Below are 19176 nucleotides of genomic sequence, written 5' to 3'. Positions count from 1 at the left end.
AGTAAGGCTTCCACTCAACAGTAAACTATGAGAAATTAAGTTATTGGGTAGTCAAAAGTTATATGCAGATTTTCAACTGCGAAGGGTCAGGGGCCCTAACCCCTGCATTGTCCAAGGGTCAACTATAGTCTAAACTTACTGCCTCTTCTTTTGTAACTCTCATATGTCCTTCAACCTAGTGTAATCTAGTCTTCAGTCTTCCCTCAAAAGACTCCCCTCAAAGGTTTCAAATAATCTTCTATTTGTTAAATGACTTTTCCTTATCCTTATTCTCCTGTCTCTATAACATGGGTATCTTGCTTTGAACGGTTTCTGTATTTTGAAAGCCTCTTATAGTTTCTAGCAATACTTTCCACTTTTGATTATCTTCCTATTTCTTGGATTGTTCCTATCCAGTTTTCTTCTTTGCCTCTTCTTTTTTAGCTAAATAAGTAATTTAATACCTGTAAATTCATGTATTCCTCAAAATCCAATCCATGATTCTTTCTCTTCTTTACCTACAAATTCTTCCTTGGAAATTCTCCCATTGCTTCAACTCTTGTTTCATGCAGACTCCCAAAACCTCCTAGAAATTTCACATTCTGCCAGGATTTCAAATTCAGCATGGCAAAATCAAATGGGAGTGGAAAGAGCTGAGTTTGGATCCTAGAGCTACTGCTTAATAATAACATGAATTGGAGCAAGTCTTAACTGAACTGAGTTTCCTCATCTAAAAGGAAGGAGTGACAAATAAAAAATACTTGTTCTATTTGACTTAAATGATGGTTGGAAAGATGAAAATGTACCTAGATACTCTGTAAAAAAAAGGATCTTCTGGTCAATAAGGCTCAGAATTTTAGTATTTTCTTTGATTCTTCTGTTTTACAGTTCACTTCCAATTATTTACCAAATCCTTTGAAGTATTTCCAAAATAAATCACTTCATTTTCTATTTGCACTGCTGCTACCCTAGCTCAGACTTATGTTACTCCTACTTAGATTACGACAACAGCCTTGTTTCCTAACTAGAAATGCATTTCCTAACTATACTGCATCAAAGTATATTATATTACACAAGGTATTCTAAGAAATGCTTAACAAACTGAGAAGAGTGCCAAATAGAAAAAATTCATTTCAGTTGGGTCAGGGTAGTTGGGAAGGCTTTATAGAGGGGAAGGGAAGATGGCATTTGCTAGGTCTACACAGTAAGCCTCTAGAGAAGTTGACAAAATGCCTTTTTTATCCTCAGAAGCTAATGCAATTTTTTGCATATATTTGCTTTTGAAGTTAAATGAATCAGATGAATTTTAGATGGAAAACTATGTTATTCTAGAAAACAAATGTACTCAATGAAAGGTAAAAACCAACATAAATATAAACTTCCTAACTGAAAGCCTTTATCACAAAGGTCATTCTATATTATAAATTGAAAAGAAAAGTAACACAAGCACAAAGAGCTAGAAGGTTTAAAACTAGACTGATTTATAATCTATTAAAATCTATACAGTAGGGGCGCCTGGGTGGCTCAGTGAGTTAAAGCCTCTGCCTTCAGCTCAGGTCAGATCCCAGAGTCTTGGGATCGAGCCCCACATCGGGATCTCTGCTCGGCAGGGATCCTGTTTCCTAACCCCTCTCTCTGCCTGTTTCTCTGCCTACTTGTGATCTCTGTCTGTCAAATAAATAAATAAAATCTTTAAAAAAAAAAAAATCTAAAGAGTAGAGGGGCACCTCAGTGGCTTAGTTGGGCATCTGCCTTCAGCTTGGGTCATGATCCTGGGGTTCTGGGATCGAGCCCCGGCATCAGGCTCCCTGCTCATCGAGGAGTTTCTCCCTCTCCCTCTGCTTGTGCTCTCTCTCTCTCTCTGTCAAATAAATAAATAAAATCTTAAAAAAAAATAAATCTGTGCAATAGGGGTGCCTGGGTGGCTCGGTCAGTTGAACATCCAACTTGTGTGATTTTGGCTCAGGTCATGATCTCATGGGTGTTGAGATAGAGCCTTGTAGCAGGCTCTGAGCTCAGCAAAGTATCCACTTAAGATTCTCTCTCTCCTCTTATGCTGAGTGAAATAAGTCAAGCAGAGAAAGTCAATTATCATATGGCTTCGCTTACTTGTGGAGATAAGGAATAACATGGAGGACATTAGGAGAAGGAAAGGAAAAATGAATTGGGGTAAATCAGAGGGAGAGACAAACCATGAGAGACTGTGGACTCTGAGAAACAAACTGAGGGTTTTGGAAGCAAGGGGGTTGGGGGTGACTGGTGAACCTGGTGGTGGATATTAAGGAGGGCACTTATCGCATGGAGCACTAGTGTGGTGCATAAACAATAAATCTTGGAACACTGGAAAAATTTAAAAAATTAAAATTAAAAAAGAAAAAAGATTCTCTCTATCCTCTCCCTCTGCCTCTCCCCCTGCTCATGCTCGCACTCTTTCTCTAAAATAAATAAATAAAAAATTTTTAAAAATCTGTACAATAAAGCCTGTTAAATTATCTCAATAAATTAACTTTAATAGGCCTATTTTCTATTATACTAGATTTAGAGTACTTAAAATTCTGGCAGAAGCATCTAGAATTGATAGAAATGAAAGTGAAGCAGGTATTAGACTGTATACTCTTATAATTGTTATCCCAGGGTGCCTGGGTGGCTAAGTTGGTTAAGTGTCTGCCTTCAGCTCAGGTCATGATCCCAGGGTCCTGGGATGAGTCCAGCATCAGGCTCCATGCTCGGCAGGGAACCTACTTCTCTCTCTGCTTGTGCTCACTCTCCCTGACAAATAAAATCCTTGAAAAAAAAAAAATCTCATTCAAAAGATGTTACGCTAAAAATGTTTAAAAGCAGTACAGAAAAATTTGTTAACAATACAGACTCTAGAGCTAAAATGCCTAGGTTGAATCTGGGCTCTACTACTTACTAACTAGTTTGGCTTTCAGCATGATACCTAACCACTCTGTGCTTTAGTCTCCTCACCTATAATAATAGTACCTATCTCATTAGGGTAGTTAGTAATGATTAAATAAATCTGACATGTAAAGAACTTAGTGTCTGATATATAGTAATAGAACAAGAAGTGTTATCTAGCACTAATATTATCTATTATCTATCATAAATATTATCTAGCACTAATATTATTAATAATGCTATTATTAATATCAGTAATAGCACTGGCAATCAGACAGTGAATATGCTTTGGCTTTAAATGTTCCATAAAGTAGAGATTACACTGTATGAGCAGACATGACCTAGGAAGAAAAAAGATCAGATTTGTCCCCCAAAGCTACTGGGCCAAAAATGGTTAAATGCTCGGGCCCTTTCCTGGGCTGTAGGAAGAAAATAAGCCAATGAGAGATAAAACCCAGCTTGTGATAGAATAAGTTGAAAAAAAGGAAGCAATGAAAAGCTAGATCTGCTCTGATGAAAGAAGGCTGGGAGCTGGAAAGTAACAAAAAAAGGTTTTAAGAACTGCTCAGACAGTGGTATTTTCATCCAGCTAAATGATACCCTGAGGCCCAAACCTATTCCTCCAGCTCTTATTTGTATGACAAAGATGGGAAGCACAATGCTCAGCCCTAGTGTCAAAAGGAGCTATTAACGTCTTATTTACTCTGAGCCAGATTTATCCTGACTGGAAAAATGCTAAGCCTATAAAAGTATCTTACTTATCTCAGAACCATAAATGAGCCTTTCTCTTTTTTCCCTAAGTGCCTGTTGTATGGATTTATGAATTTCCTCAAAATACATGGGAGGGTTTAGAGAAAATTAGAATAATTTGTCTATAAATTAATGAGGCTAAAATAAAACTGTACAACAGTAGTAGCAAAAGCAAAGAAGTCAGATGAGCACTTCATTTGAGGTCACTGTAGAAATTTAAGCAACAGAGAAATAAGGGCCAACAGTTGGCAGAAAAGTAACTGAAAGGTCAGGGAGCCAAGGAAAAATATACCTTTAAGCTCTAGATTAAGAGTGTAAAGGTTTCTAAAACGCCAGACTTTTCCTCGAGGAATTATACCCATTCACTGCAGAATAAGTAGGTTTGTTTTCCCTTATCTTAAAGATTATAATTGGATTTTGATGATTTTTGCCTTCTGAAAAAAGACTTCTGATAGTCTACAAAACATCTGTAGCATCAAATCCAATTCTTATAATTGGGTTAATGCATTAGATTTTTTTTTTCTATTTTATTCTTTTCTTTGTCCCATAACTTTCCAGGGCTAATGTGTGTATTATAGTAATCCATATCCTTGCCTCAATTTTTTTCAACCAAGGATTAATTGCCTAATAGGGACAGTTGAAGCTCTTTTTTCTACTCATAAAACAAAAAATAACAAAATGAAACCAACTTCTTAAGATACCAGCTACATTTTAAAAAGTAGACTGATAAATATAATAAAATTTTGATGGTTACTAACGCTATTATGAGTCCATCAGGGTTTCACTGTATTTACTTCTATTTATATTGGGTAATTTTCACTAATAAAGTATTTTTTAAACTTTGAAAAAATACACTGGCAAAAACATCAACATAATTATCTTTTTTTTTTTTTTAACTTATTTGACAGATGGAGATCACAAGTAGGCAGAGAGGCAGGCAGAGACAGAGAAGCAGGCTCCCTGCTGAGAAGAGAGCCCGATGCAGGACTCAATCCCAGGACCCTGGGATCATGACCTGAGCCGAAGGCGGAGTCTTTAACCCACTGAGCCACCCAGGTGCCCAACATAATTATCTTTTTCAAAAAAAGCCATTTAATAATCACTTTCAAATATCTTATTATAATCAGAAGGGACTGTAATCCAATTAACTAGAATCATCATCTATTCTAATTAGCTCATCATCCTCAGAAAAGCAAATTCACCATATAAGCAAATGCTAGTGATACATCTGCAATAACAAAGAGTAAGTGTATTAGATAAAGAAAAGCTTCACTTAGAGAAAGGCTGTTCATAACTCAATGTTAAGAGTCTCAGAATACCTCAGCTGTGTGGGGCAAATGCATTGATACATACAGCTGCAACTCATACAGATGCGTGAAGCTCAAAAGTCCTGAGGCCATTTTAAATCTCAGTTTTACACACATTCATGGTTCTTTCACAGGCATATAGAAATCAGTATGATTCTACCTGCCATATGATCTAAAGAGACAGAAACAACCTTTTAACTAGAAGAAAGCAAAATAACCATTCACTTTTTTAGGGTATTTTCCTACCAGACTTACATCAGACCCAAAATAATCTCATATAATAATCATATTATAATAGCAATAATATTGTAATAATCTCATTATATCTATCCAGTATCTTTTATGAACAAAGTAAGGTACCTAGGAATTCAATCATTCCAGAGATGAAAAGTTATAATCAAATAACTTGCAGGTCATATAGCTAATTTTGCCCAAGGTTATCTTGGGCAAAAATCCATATAGTCAAATCTGCAGCTTAATGCTCTAATCATTTGAACACAGAGCAAATTTTAAGTCTAGTGGTGCTACAATGGATCATCTTCTGGATAATGTTTATTAATACTTATATCTTTGAAATAGAAATAAGAGCTAACTTTTTCAGACACTATCCTAGTATGCATTTTATATATATTATAGCATTGTGAATAGCTATAATCCTCACAATAGCTCTATGAAATACAGAATTCTCATTTCTAGATTAGGAAAATAAGACTTAGAAAGATTAAGTGGTTTGCCCAATCACTTACCCAGAAGACATTGAAACCAGAGTTCAAATCCAAGTCTATCAAAATTACCAAAAGAGAGCGCTTTCCTCACAATTTTATGTAAATACAGATTATATACGATATAGGTCAGTATGACTTATGGAGTACCATTTAAACCTTATTACATACATACATCCCACACTAATAATTAAATGGCTATGAATACTTCTAATTTTTTTCCTTTTTCTTCCCTTCTTTATTTGCCTTGGGTATATGGGCGGAAGTTCCTAGGTTCCTTGGAGGATAATGGAAGACAACTAATAATGGAAGATAATTAGGATTCCTTTTCTTTCAGGATAATTCAGAAGCAAATGTTTTAACTGTTACCATTTGCTGAAGCCTACTATGTGCCAAAGCTTTGCTGGGTACTTTATATATGTACCTCATATAAAATTCCTCATCACGAGATGCTAAGGGTCTTCCACTTAAAAGAATTCAAACTCTTGCTGGTTTTAATGGGCTTTAGTGATTGCTAATCTTTTTGTCCCTCCTCCCCTCACCCTGCCCCCACTATTTCAAAGTATTTGCAACCTCATCTTTGAGAAGAAAACCAAAACCTCTGATCCTCGGAAAGCTCTTAAAAGAGTAGCTATCATATTAACCATATGTAAAATATAAATATCTCAGTCACAGATATCTGATAAACATATGGAATCTAGTGCATAATTTATATAAATACTTGCCTCTGGAGTTGCTAATGCTTTCACAGCATTCAAATCAGATCCTGAGGAGAAAGTATTTCCTGCCCCACGGACAATGAGACCTTTCCCCTCTGTCCAATTTTCCAATTCAATCACTCTTTCCAGAAGTTGTAGCATCATAACACCTGCCAGAGAGATGAGGGGGAATCAAAGCACATAAGATACTGGAAAAAGATAAATAATTTAGAAACTATCAGGAGTCAGATAGGACTCTTAGATCCTACATTTTACAAATATAAACTGAATGTCTCTCAAATGTCTATTGTGGTGGTACCATGGGGTGTACACCAAAGAGGTATCCTTGACAGTCCCTACTTTCAAGTTTACAATATGTTAGTAACCTCTCTCTCTTTCTCACTGTCATAATTAAGAAATCACACAAATACATGGTTAGGCAGAAAATGAGAATACATCATACATGTCCTAGGAATAGGAAAATTAGAATGAAGAAAGGGTATGGTGGTAAGAAAAAATTATTTCTTAGGTAAGAGCCAAATATAGACCTGACTTCATAGTAGTATACATTATCTTAGTTAACAAGCTCAACAAGGATTATAAAATAAACAAGCTCATAACAAGAGTGATGCCTATATTCCTAGCTCAGATATAGGTCTGCCCCAGAAGACTGAGATATTAACAATCTATTGGGTATATGGTACATAAAACAAAGATAAGATTCCTACTCTACTCAAATAAGAACTATTATAAAAGGATGTTAGGTAAGGGACAGTACATATCATCTTGTTCCAGAGTTGACAAACTACGCTCTAACCCAAGGCATGCTATGAAAAGTACATTATAGGCCGCTAATAAGATACCTACCAACTACCAATTCTATGATTTACAGATTAAATTTTTACCTTAGTATCATCCCAAAATTCTACTGGAGTTTCTTTATAATGGACACATTTAAAATGGAAATAGCAGGAACTGTAATTCTTATACATGGTGATCTTCCAAGTTCACAAAGTTCATAATGCTATCAATGATTCAGTTTACTCTTTCCTCTGCTTAAGAAAATGCTTTAGAAGCCAATATAAAGATCATGACAGAGGATTAAAACCTGAAAATAAATCTGTACCACAAGGTTCCAAAACTTACTATATAAGCCCCATTAAACTATGTACACTACTTTGGAATATAAATCCCATGATATCAAGAACTATTATTCTTTTTGCCATTTCCTGAAGTAGCCAATAATGAAGTGGTTCTACAATAATGTTAATGCTATCGATTCACAAGTAACTAATGCAGCTATCCTTTCTAATGGCTAATTATGACCTAATTAAAATAGTAGCCCTACCCAAGGATGTCCTGGATGTTTTAGAAATATAGTTCTTGCTCTCCAAAGATTTATACAGTCTAGTAGCTCTTTACAAAAACAAACAAACAAACAAACAAAACAAAACAAAAACCACCGCGCATTTAGGCTAAGAATAAATCTATATAAGTAAATATGGTTCTTCAATCATCCCTAATAGTTAAGCTTCTAAAAAAGTAATGTTGGTTTTGAGTATGAGATATCTGTACCAGTACTTAATCTTTAACTCATCTTTTTAAACTTTGTAAACTAAGCATAAAAGTTGGAAGGAACCTTAATGGAGTACCTGGTTGGGTAATTTTCAAACCAGGTAATTTTCAAACCAGGGCCGTGGGGTTGCCAGCTCACTCATTTTCTCCCAGCTAACTCAATCAAACACCATTACCCAAATCAAAGCATCGCTGTTCATATTTGGTTTAAATATTAGCCATGAAATTAATATTTAGTAACATTTGAATGCTACTTACTAATATAAATTATTTATAGCTACTCAGTAAATTAAAACTATTATTCTAGTCTAATTTTTGAGAGCAGTCTTACCTTTCTAATTTTACTTACCCTAAGCTAATATTAAAATTGGGTTTTATTCTCTATAGCAGCTTAGATGTAGTGTTATTCTTTAGCAAAAGAAATATTTTATAATATACTGGCTTAAAGTATATTAAAATTAATTTCTCCTGTTTCCTTTTTTTATTTTACTTTTTAAAAATATGGCTACTAGAAATTTATTTTACATATGTGGATCACATTTATGTTCGCATTATACTTCTCTTTTTTTTTTAAGATTTTATTTATTTGACAGACAGAGATCACAAGTAGGCAGAGTGGCGGGCAGAGAGAGAGGGGGCAAAGCAGACTCCCCGCTGAACAGAGAGCCCAATGTGGGGCTCAATCCCAGGACCTTGAGATCATGACCTGAGCCGAAGGCAGAGGCTTTAACCCACTGAGCCACCCAGGTGCCCCTGTGTTTGCATTATACTTCTATTACATAACACTAATAGAGAGAAAGAGATCTCTGAATTATGCTGAAAGGAAGAAAAGTCATCTTTTGTTTTAAAGACCCACCACTGATCATTTACAAAGTTTACAGTCTATTGACTTTTGCCTATAGGTATGAAAATTTTTTATTGAGACATTTTTAAGCCCAGTATTTCAAATACTACAGTATATAATTTACCCCCCATGATTATGAGTGCATAACTGAAAAATAGAAATTGTCAAAGTCATCCTAACTGGGTAGTCAGCAAGGTTACTCATTAGCGCTTGCATAATATTATCAACCACCCATGAGGTACATCACTGACAAACAGAAACTGCCAAAATCACCTTGTAAAAAGTAGGAGTGCTAGACAGTCAGCAGTGTTACTCATGAGCTCTGTCATAACTTAGTAGTGTAAATCAAATTTGAACTTTGGTGTTAACTTACAAAGTACCACATGTCCTGGACTTTTGGGTCCCTTAAATATGAAATTCATGCGTGCCCAAGAATGCTACCTAGCAAATAAAAGGTATTTACCAGTATCTAAGCGTCAGGAATGAGGCAACACATAGGCAAGGACAGTGTTTTCACTGATTATTGGAATTACATGGTTAAAATGACAGTCTTATTTCAAGTCACAGAAAAAACATTTTAACTAATTTCTTTTTTCATTTAAAGGTTTCTCTCTTCTGTTTTCAAAAATCTTTGAAAGCTCCTTCCCCTTGTCTCCCAGGGACATTAGCTAAACATAAACAAATGAAGTCATTACCTAGTCAGTAAAAGTCAATGGAAAAAATAATCAAGATTAATTTGCAAGTTTCCTTTCTATCAACATCCACATTAATGGATTTTTTTAAAAAAAATTAAAATACAATTAGTAAAAAATGTTCCTGGTTCAAGTGACAGTTTTGAGTATTGAGTGTGAGTATGCATATTGTAACGGTATCACAACTTTGAAGAATTCTGTCACCAGAGTAGAGACAAAAATCATGTGATAACAGCTTAGATTTAGTGTCATTCTTTAGCAAAAGAAAAATCTCTATACCTGAGAAGGCATTCATTTTACTTGGATTATTCAGAGTAAGAATGCCAATGCCACTGTCTTCCTTCTGAAGGTCAACGGATCCACCAGGAAACTGCTGAAGTTTTTTTTTTAATTCTTCCTCATGGAACCCATGAGATGTATTATAAAGTGATACTCCCATCTGATGCAGTAATTTTTTCCTTACACGTCAAAGATGATGTCTTCAAAAGATTTCCAGCCATTTCTGGAAAACAGAAAAATATGCAATAGTCAAAGTGAACAGTTTTCTAATATTATATTTAACTGAGACTACTTCCCCACATTTTTTTTTAATTTTTATTTTTTTATTAACATATAATGTATTATTAACCCCTGGGTATAGGCCTGTGAATTGCCAGGTTTACACACTTCACAGTACTCACCAGAGCACATACCTTCCCCAACATCCATAACCCAACCACCCTCTCTAACCCTCCTCCCCTTCAGAAACCCTCAATTTGTCTTCTGGGAATAAGATTTCTTATGGTTTTGCTCCCTCCCCATCCCATCTTGTTTAGTTTTTTTCCTTCCCTACCTACCAATTTGCCTCTCAAATTCCTCATATCAGGGAGATCATATGATAATTGTCGTTCTGTGACTGACTTACTTCACTCGGCATAATACCATCTATTTCCATCCACGTCGTCACAAATGGCAAGACTTCATTTCTTTTGATGGTTGCATAGTATTCCATTGTATATATGTAACACATCTTCTTTATCCATTCATCTGTTGATGGACATTTAGGTTCTTTCCATAGTTTGGCTATTGTGGACATTGCTGATATAAACATTGGGGTGCAAGTGCCCCTTCGGATCACTACATTTGTATTTTTAGGGTAAATACCCAGTAATACAATTTCTGGGTCATAGGATAGTTCTATTTTCAACTTTTTGAGGAACCTCCATGCTGTTTTCTAGAGTGGCTACACCAACTTGCATTCCCACTAACAGTGAAGGAGGGCTCCCCTTTCTCTGCATCCTCACCAGCATCTGTCCTTTCCTGACTTGTTAATTTTAGCCATTCTGACTGGCATGAGGTGGTATCTCATTGTAGTTTTGATTTGTATTTCCCTGACGCTGAGTGATGTGGAGCACTTTTTCATGTGTCTGTTGGCCATTTAAATGTCTTCTTTGCAGAAATGTCTGTTCATTTCTTCTGCTCATTTCTTGATTGGATTATTTGTTCTTTGGGTGTTGAGTTTGGTAAGCTCTTTATAGATTTGGGATACTAGTCCTTTATCTGATTTGTCATTTGTGAATATCTTCTCCCATTCTGTCACTTGTCTTTTTTGGTTTTGTTGACTGTTTCCTTTGCTGTGCAGAATCTTTTTTATCTTAATGAAGTCCCACTAGTTCATTTTTGCTCTTGATTCCCTTGACTTCGGTGATGTTTCCAGGAAGAAGTTGTTGCAGCTGAGATCAAAGAGGTTGCTGCCTGTGTTCTCCTCAAGGATTTTGATCAATTCCTGTCTCACATTGAGGTCTTTCCATCCATTTTGAATCTGCATGTGGCTGTCCAATTTTCCCATCACCATTTGTTGAAGAGACAAGTCTATTTCCCATTGGACATTCTTTCCTGCTTTGTGAAAGAGCAGTTGACCATAGAGTTGAGGACCTATTTCTGGGCTCTCTAGTCTGTTCCATTGATCTATGTATCTCTTTTTGCTCCAGTACCATACTGTCTCGATGATGACAGCTTTGCAATAGAGCTTGAAGTCTGGAATTGTGATACTACCAACTTTGGCTTTCTTTTTCAACATTCCTCTAGTTATTTGAGGTCTTTTCTGGGTCCATATAAATTTTAGGATTATTTGTTCCATTTCTTTGAAAAAAATGGATGGCATTTTGAAAGGGATGGCATTAAATGTGTAGATTGCTTTAGGTAGCATAGGCATTTTCACAATATTTGTTCTTCCAATCCATGAGCATGGAATATTTTTCCATTTCTTTGTGTCTTTCTCAATTTCTTTCATGAGTACTTTATAGTTTTCTGAGTACAGATTCTTTGCCTCTTTAGTTAGGTTTATTCCTAGGTATCTTATGGTTTTGGGTGCAACTGTAAATGGGATTAACTCCTTAATTTCTCTTTCTTCTGTCTTCTTGTTGGTGTATAAAAATGCAACTGATTTCTGTGCATTGATTTTATATCCTGACACTTAACTGAATTCCTGTACAAGTTCTAGCAGCTTGGAGGGAGTCCTTTGGGGTTTCTACATATAGTATCATATCATATGCGAAGAGTGATAGTTTGACTTCTTCTTTGCTGATTTGGATGCCTTTAATTTCTTTTTGTTGTCTCATTGCAGAGACTAGGACTTCTAGTGCTATGCTGAATAGAAGTGGTGATAGTGGACATCCTTGCCGTGTTCTTGACCTTAGCAGAAAAGCTCTCAGTTTTCTCCATTGAGAATGATATTTGCGGTGGGTTTTTCGTAGATGGCTTTGATGATATTGAGGTATGTACCTTCTATCCCTACACTTTGCAGAGTTTTGATCAAGAAAGATGCTGTACTTTGTCAAATGGTTTTTCAGCATCTATTGAGAGTATCATATAGTTCTTGTTCTTTCTCTTATTAATGTATTGTATCACATTGATTGATTCGCAGGATGTTGAACCAACCTTGCAGCCCTGGAATAAATCCCACTTGGTCGTGATGAATAATCCTTTTAATGTACTGTTGGATCCTATTGGCTAGTATTTTGGTGAGAATTTTCGCAACTATGTTCATCAAGGATACTGGTCTGTAATTCTCTTTTTTGATGGGGTCTTTGTCCAGTTTGGGGATCAAGGTAATGCTGGCCTCATAAAATGAGTTTGGAAGTTTTCCTTCCATTTCTATTTTTTGGAACAGTTTCAGAAGAATAGGAATTAATTCTTCTTTAAATGCTTGGTAGAATTCCCCTGGTAAGCCATCTGGCACTGGGCTCATGTTTGTTGGGAGATTTTTGATGACTGCTTCAATCTCCTTCCTGGTTATGGGTCTCTCCAGGGTTTCTATTCCATCCTGGTTCAGTTGTGGTAGTTTATATGTTTCTAGGAATGTATCCATTTCTTCCAGATTGTCAAATTTGCTGGTGTATAGTTCCTCATAATATGTTCCTGTAATTGTATTTCTTTGGAGTTGGTTGTAATCTCTCCTCTTTCATTCATGATTTTATTTATTTAGGTCCTTTCTCTTTACTTTTTGATAAATCTGGCCAAGGGCTTATTAATTCTTTCAAAGAACCATCTCCTAGTTTCATTGATTTGTTCTATTGGGTTTTTTGGGGGTTTCTATTTCATTGATTTCTGCTCTGATCTTCATTATTTCTCTTCTTCTGCTGAGTTTAGGCTTTCCTTGCTGTTCTTTCTCCAGCTCCTTTAGGTGTAGGGTAAGGTTGTGTATCTGAGACCTTTCTTGTTTCTTTAGAAAGGCTTGCATTGCTAAACCTTTTCCTCTCAGGACTGCCTTTGCTGTGTCCCACAGATTTTGAACCATTGTGTTTTCACTATCATTTGTTTCCATGAATTTTTTCAATTCTTCTTTCATTTCCTTGTTGACCCATTCATTCTTTAGCAGAATGCTCTTTAGCCCCCATGTATTTGGGTTCTTTCCAAATTTCCTCTTGTGAGGAAATTCTAGCTTCAGAGAATTGTGGTTTGAAAATATGCAGGGAATGATCCCAATCTTTTGGTACTGGTTGAGACCTGATTTGTGACCCAGGATGTGATCTATTCTGAAGAATGTTCCATGTGCACTAGAGAAGAATGTGTATTCTGTTGCTTTGGGATGGAATGTTCTGAATATATCTGTGATGTCCATATGGTCCAGTGTGTCATTTAAGGACTTTATTCCCTTGTTGATCCTTTGTTTGGATGATCTGTCCATTTCAGGAAGGGGGCTGTAAAGTCCCCTATTATTGTATTATTGTTGAAGTGTTTGTTTGATTTTGCTATTCACTGGTTTATATAGTTGGCTGCTCTCATGTTAGGGCATAGATATATAAAATTGTTAGATCTTCTTGTTGGACAGACCCTTTGAGTATGATATAGTGTCCTTCTTCATCTCTTATTATAGTCTTGGGCTTAAAATCTAAATGACCTGAAATAAGGATTGCCACCCCAGCTTTCTTTTGATGTCCATTAACATGGTAAATTGTTTTCCACCCTCTCACTTTAAATCTAGAGGTTTCTTTGGGTCTAAAATGAGTTTCTTGTAGACAGCATATTGATGGGTTTTGGATTTTTATCCATTCTGATACCCTGTGTCTTTTGATTGGGGCATTTAGCCCATTTACATTCAGGGGAACTACTGAGAGATATGAATTTAGTGCCATTGTATTGCCCGTAAGGTGACTGTTACTGGATGTTGTCTCTGTTCCTTTCCAATCTACTACTTTTAGTCTCTTTGTTTTGAGCACCTCTTTCAAAATTTCCTGTAGAGCTGGTTTGTGTTTACAAATTCTTTCAGTATTTGTTTGTCTAGAAGATTTTATCTCTCCTTCTATTTCCAATAATAGCCTAGCTGGATATAGTATTCTTGGCTGTATGTTTTTCTCACTTAGTGCTCTGAATATATCATGCCAATTCTTTCTGGCCTGCCAGGTCTCTGTGGATAAGTCCGCTGCAAATCTAATATTTTTACCATTGTATATCACAGACTTCTTGTGCCGGGCTACTTTCAGGGTTTTCTCTTTGTCACTAAGACTTGTAAGTTTTACTATTAGTTGATGGGGTGTGGACCTACTTTTATTGATTTTGAGGGGGGGGTTCTCTGCACCTCCTGGACTTTGATGCTTGTTCCCTTTGCCGAATTAGAGAAATTCTTTACAATAATTAACTCCAATATACCTTCTGCCCCCCTCTCTCTTACTTCTTCTTCTGGAATCCTAATTATTCTAATATTTTTTTGTCTTATGGTATCATTTATCTCTCAAATTCTCCCCTTGTGGTCCAGTAGTTGTTTGTCTCTCTTTTGCTCAGCTTCTTTATTCTCCGCCATTGGTCTTCTAAATCACTAATTCTCTCTTCTGCCTGATTTATCCTAGTAGTAAGAGCCTCCATTTTTTATTGGACCTCATTAACAGCTTTTTTGATTTCACCTTGGTTAGATTTTAGTTCTTTTATTTCTCCAGAAAGGGCTTTTATTTCAACAGACACGGTTTCTCTATTATCTTCCATGCCTTTTTCAAGCCTAGCTAGCACCTTGAGAATCATCATTCTGAACTCTAGATCTGACATATTACTAATGTCCATACTGATTAGGTCCCTAGCTTTTGGTACTGCCTCTTGTTCTTTTTTTTTTTTTAAGTTGAATTTTTCCACCTTGTCATTTTATCCAGATAAGAATATGTGAACAAGAGAATAAAATACTAAAAGGGTGGCAAAGACCCCTGAAAAATGTGCATTAATCAAATCAATAGAGACCCCAAATCATGGGGAGAGAAGAAAGGGGGTAAAAAGAAGTTCAAAAAAATTTTTTTAATTAAAAAAAAAACATATATTTAAGACTGGTGAATAGAACAGAACTACCTACTTGATTTTGGGTATATTTTGGTCTCTTAGAAGAAACTACCTCCCAAAATTTTAATGAAAGAAACACACACACACACACACACAGGTAAACACAATGAAGGAATGAAATAGGACTGTAAAGATGAAAATTTTTTTAAAAATTCTAAAAAAGAGTTGAGACGTTGGTTGGAAAAAGAAAGTGGAGAGAATTTGCTCAGGCTGGAGACTAAAGCCCTGTGCTAGATTTTGGGTATATTGATCTATTAGAAGAAGTGGTATCCCAAAATTGTTTAGAAGAAAAAAAACCCTATATGTATACAAAAAATAAAGTTAGATACAATGAAGGATAAAATATGACTGGAATAATGAAGGTTCAAAAAGATTTTTTTTAATAAGAAAGGTATTGTTAAGATAAACTAGTTAAAAAACACTATTCCGGACTTCAAGCTCTATTACAAAGCTGTCATCATCAAGACAGCATGGTACTGGCACAAAAACAGACCCATAGATCAATGGAACAGAATAGAGAGCCCAGAAATAGACTCCCAACTCTATGGTCAACTAATCTTCGACAAAGCAGGAAAGAATGTCCAATGGAAAAAAGACAGCCTCTTCAATAAATGGTGCTGGGAAAATTGGACAGCCACATGCAGAAAAATGAAATTGGACCATTTCCTTATACCACACACGAAAATAGACTCAAAATGGATGAAGGACCTCAATGTACGAAAGGAATCCATCAAAATCCTTGAGGAGAACACGGGCAGCAACCTCTTCGACCTCTGCCGCAGCAACATCTTCCTAGGAACAACGCAAAAGGCAAGGGAAGCAAGGGAAAAAATGAACTACTGGGATTTCATCAAGATCAAAAGCTTTTGCACAGCAAAGGAAACAGTTAACAAAATCAAAAGACAACTGACAGAATGGGAGAAGATATTTGCAAACGACATATCAGATAAAGGACTAGTGTCCAGAATCTATAAAGAACTTAGCAAACTCAACACCCAAAGAATAAATAATCCAATCAAGAAATGGGCAGAGGACATGAACAGACATTTCTGCAAAGAAGACATCCAGATGGCGAACAGACACATGAAAAAGTGCTCCATATCACTCGGCATCAGGGAAATACAAATCAAAACCACAATGAGATATCACCTCACACCAGTCAGAATGGCTAAAATCAACAAGTCAGGAAATGACAGATGCTGGCGAGGATGCGGAAAAAGGGGAACCCTCCTACACTGTTGGTGGGAATGCAAGCTGGTGCAACCTCTCTGGAAAACAGCATGGAGATTCCTCAAAATGTTGAAAATAGAACTGCCCTATGACCCAGCAATTGCACTATTGGGTATTTACCCTAAAGATACAAACGTAGTGATCCAAAGGGGCACGTGTACTCGAATGTTTATAGCAGCAATGTCCACAATAGCCAAACTATGGAAAGAACCTAGATGTCCATCAACAGATGAATGGATCAAGAAGATGTGGTATATATACACAATGGAATACTATGCAGCCATCAAAAGAAATGAAATCTTGCCATTTGCGACAACATGGATGGAACTAGAGCGTATCATGCTTAGCGAAATAAGTCAAGCGGAGAAAGACAACTATCATATGATCTCCCTGATATGAGGAAGTGGTGATGCAACATGGGGGCTTAAGGGGGTAGGAGAAGAATCAATGAAACAAGATGGGATTGGGAGGGAGACAAACCATAAGTGACTCTTAATCTCACAAAACAAACTGAGGGTTGCTGGGGGGAGGGGGTTTGGGAGAAAGGGGTGGTATTATGGACATTGGGGAGGGTATGTGTTTTGGTGAGTGCTGTGAAGTGTGTAAACCTGGTGATTCACAGACCTGTACCCCTGGGGATAAAAATATATGTTTATAAAAAATAAAAAATTATATTAAAAAAAAAAAACCAAAAAAAAAAAAAAGATTTTCAAAGAAATATAGTTTTTTAATTTTCATGATACTCTTATGATATGATTATTATCATTTCTTTAAATTTTCCATTTTAAGAAAGACACCTATGGTTTTTGCTTTTAATTATTTAATTTATCTGTGATTTATGTGTGATTATCAAAATAAAAGTAATTAATAATAAAAAAACATTAAAAGAGGAAAAAGTAAAAGTTTAAAAAATTAGAATAAGAAAAAAATAAAATAAAAACAATTAACTAACTTTGCAAAACTAAAGAATCATGGGGAGAAAGCCATGAATTCCGTGCTTTGCTTTCCCCTCCTCTGGAATTCCACTGTTCTTGATCAGTAAGTTTTATCTTGGCTGAATGTTCTTGCTGATCTTCTGGGGGAGGGGCCTGTCATAGTGCTTCTCAAGTGTCTTTGCCAGAGGCAGAATTGCACTGCTCTTGCCAGGGGTTGGGCTAAGTAATCTGCTCAGGTTTGCTCTTGGGAGATTTTGTTCCCTGAACACTTTCCATAGAGCTCTGGAGGATGGGAATGAAAATGGTGGCCTCCCAATCTCCGGCCCAGAGAAGCTGAGAGCTGGGGGCCCCACTCCTCAGTGCGCCCTTGGAGAAAAATCCTCAATCACTCTCATCTCCCTGGTCTCCAGCCACGCTTTGAGCTCACCCGGCCTGTGCCTGAGCATTTCTGTCTAGGCACACAGTCCCATTTGGAGTCTTCAAACCCAGCAGATTCCTGCCTCCAGAGAAGGAAGATGAGTCTCCCCGGATCTGCCACTTGTGGGGTCACTGCTCAAAAAGCAGTGGCCGACTGTGCCATGGGTCACAGTTTAAGGTAATCCCAAGCTGTCCCAAGCTGAGAGCTCAATCTTCAGCTCTGTCTCTGTAGCAGGCTTCCCCGCTCTAATACGTGTGAGCTTTGCTACACTCAAGGCACCCCTGATCCTTCTGTGACCCCATGGGGCCTGAGACTAGGCTGTTGTCGCAAGAGCTCCACCCCCGCTTAGCCTCTGGAGTGATGTCCCTCAGTGGAGCAGACTCTTAAAAGTTCTGATTTTGTGCTCTGCTGCTCTGCTGCTCTGCTGCTTGCCGGAAGCTGGCCTCTCCCCCCAAGGTCTATCTTCCCATCACTTCGCATTCACTCCTCTGCAAGTCCTACCTTTCAGAAAGTGGTCGATTTTCTGATTCTAGAATTGCTGCTTCAATCTAGAATCTTCTCTTCAATCTCTTGTTGGATTTGTAGGTGTTCGGAACGGTTTGATAACTATCTAACTGAACTCCTGCATCCTGATGCCCTCTCAGCCTGCTACTCCTTGCCATCTTGACTCCTCCCCTATTTCCCCACTTCTTAAAAGCACTCTGAGGAGAAGGTGGGTATGGAAATCTTTCCCTTTCCCCTCCTTCCCAAACCAAATAATTCACAAAGTATACCATTTCAGTCTATCACTGAGAGATGATGATGTAGTTACAGTACATTACTGGGATCCAATACACTGGGAACGTTTACAAAAATGTTGCTATTCTGTGTTTAGCACCATCTCCTGCCTCCTGGAAAGTCTTTCTCATGATAGAAGCTCTTCTTCCTCCAACTCTTTAACTTTTGCAAAATCAAAGAATAAATTCAGTCCAATGGAAACAGTCCCTTGGAAACAGTCTCTATGCAGGAATGCTACAGAAGCAATCCTACTCTCTAATAGAGATTTTATTCTCAGCATTATTCTTGCCTTCTGCAATACTTTCATAGGAAACCTGAGGAATATGGGGAAAGAAATAGGAACATGTGCATGGTTTCTTGCATTCCCCAGCATTTTGTCACTGTTCTCTTCTCACTGTATATATACATCCAGATAATCTCATCTCTGCCCATAAGGATTTTTGCCCTCTGTAAGCATTTTTGTTGACATAAAACATACTTTCAAAACAGTATACAAATCATAAGTTAATAGCTCAATGAATTTCACAAGGTAAATACACTCAAGTC

The 19176-nt window shown here is 36.9% G+C and overlaps 1 protein-coding gene across 1 annotated transcript in view; it reads right to left on the bottom strand.

Moving 5' to 3' along the window:
• Positions 1-19176, bottom strand: part of ECHDC1 (ethylmalonyl-CoA decarboxylase 1) — a 66698-nt gene that overhangs the window by 33590 nt on the left and 13932 nt on the right. Inside the window, 3 exon segments of the mRNA XM_004740165.3 lie at positions 6385-6527; positions 9748-9931; positions 9933-9970. Of these exon segments, the coding sequence (XP_004740222.1) occupies positions 6385-6527; positions 9748-9931; positions 9933-9970 (365 nt within the window).

The sequence above is a fragment of the Mustela putorius genome, unplaced genomic scaffold (genome assembly GCF_011764305.1).
Source record: "Mustela putorius furo isolate JIRA1106 unplaced genomic scaffold, ASM1176430v1.1 tig00003863_pilon_pilon_pilon, whole genome shotgun sequence".
Classification (NCBI taxonomy): domain Eukaryota; kingdom Metazoa; phylum Chordata; class Mammalia; order Carnivora; family Mustelidae; genus Mustela; species Mustela putorius.
Note: the sequence above shows the minus strand (reverse complement) of the source record. Positions and strands in the feature narration are given on the sequence as shown.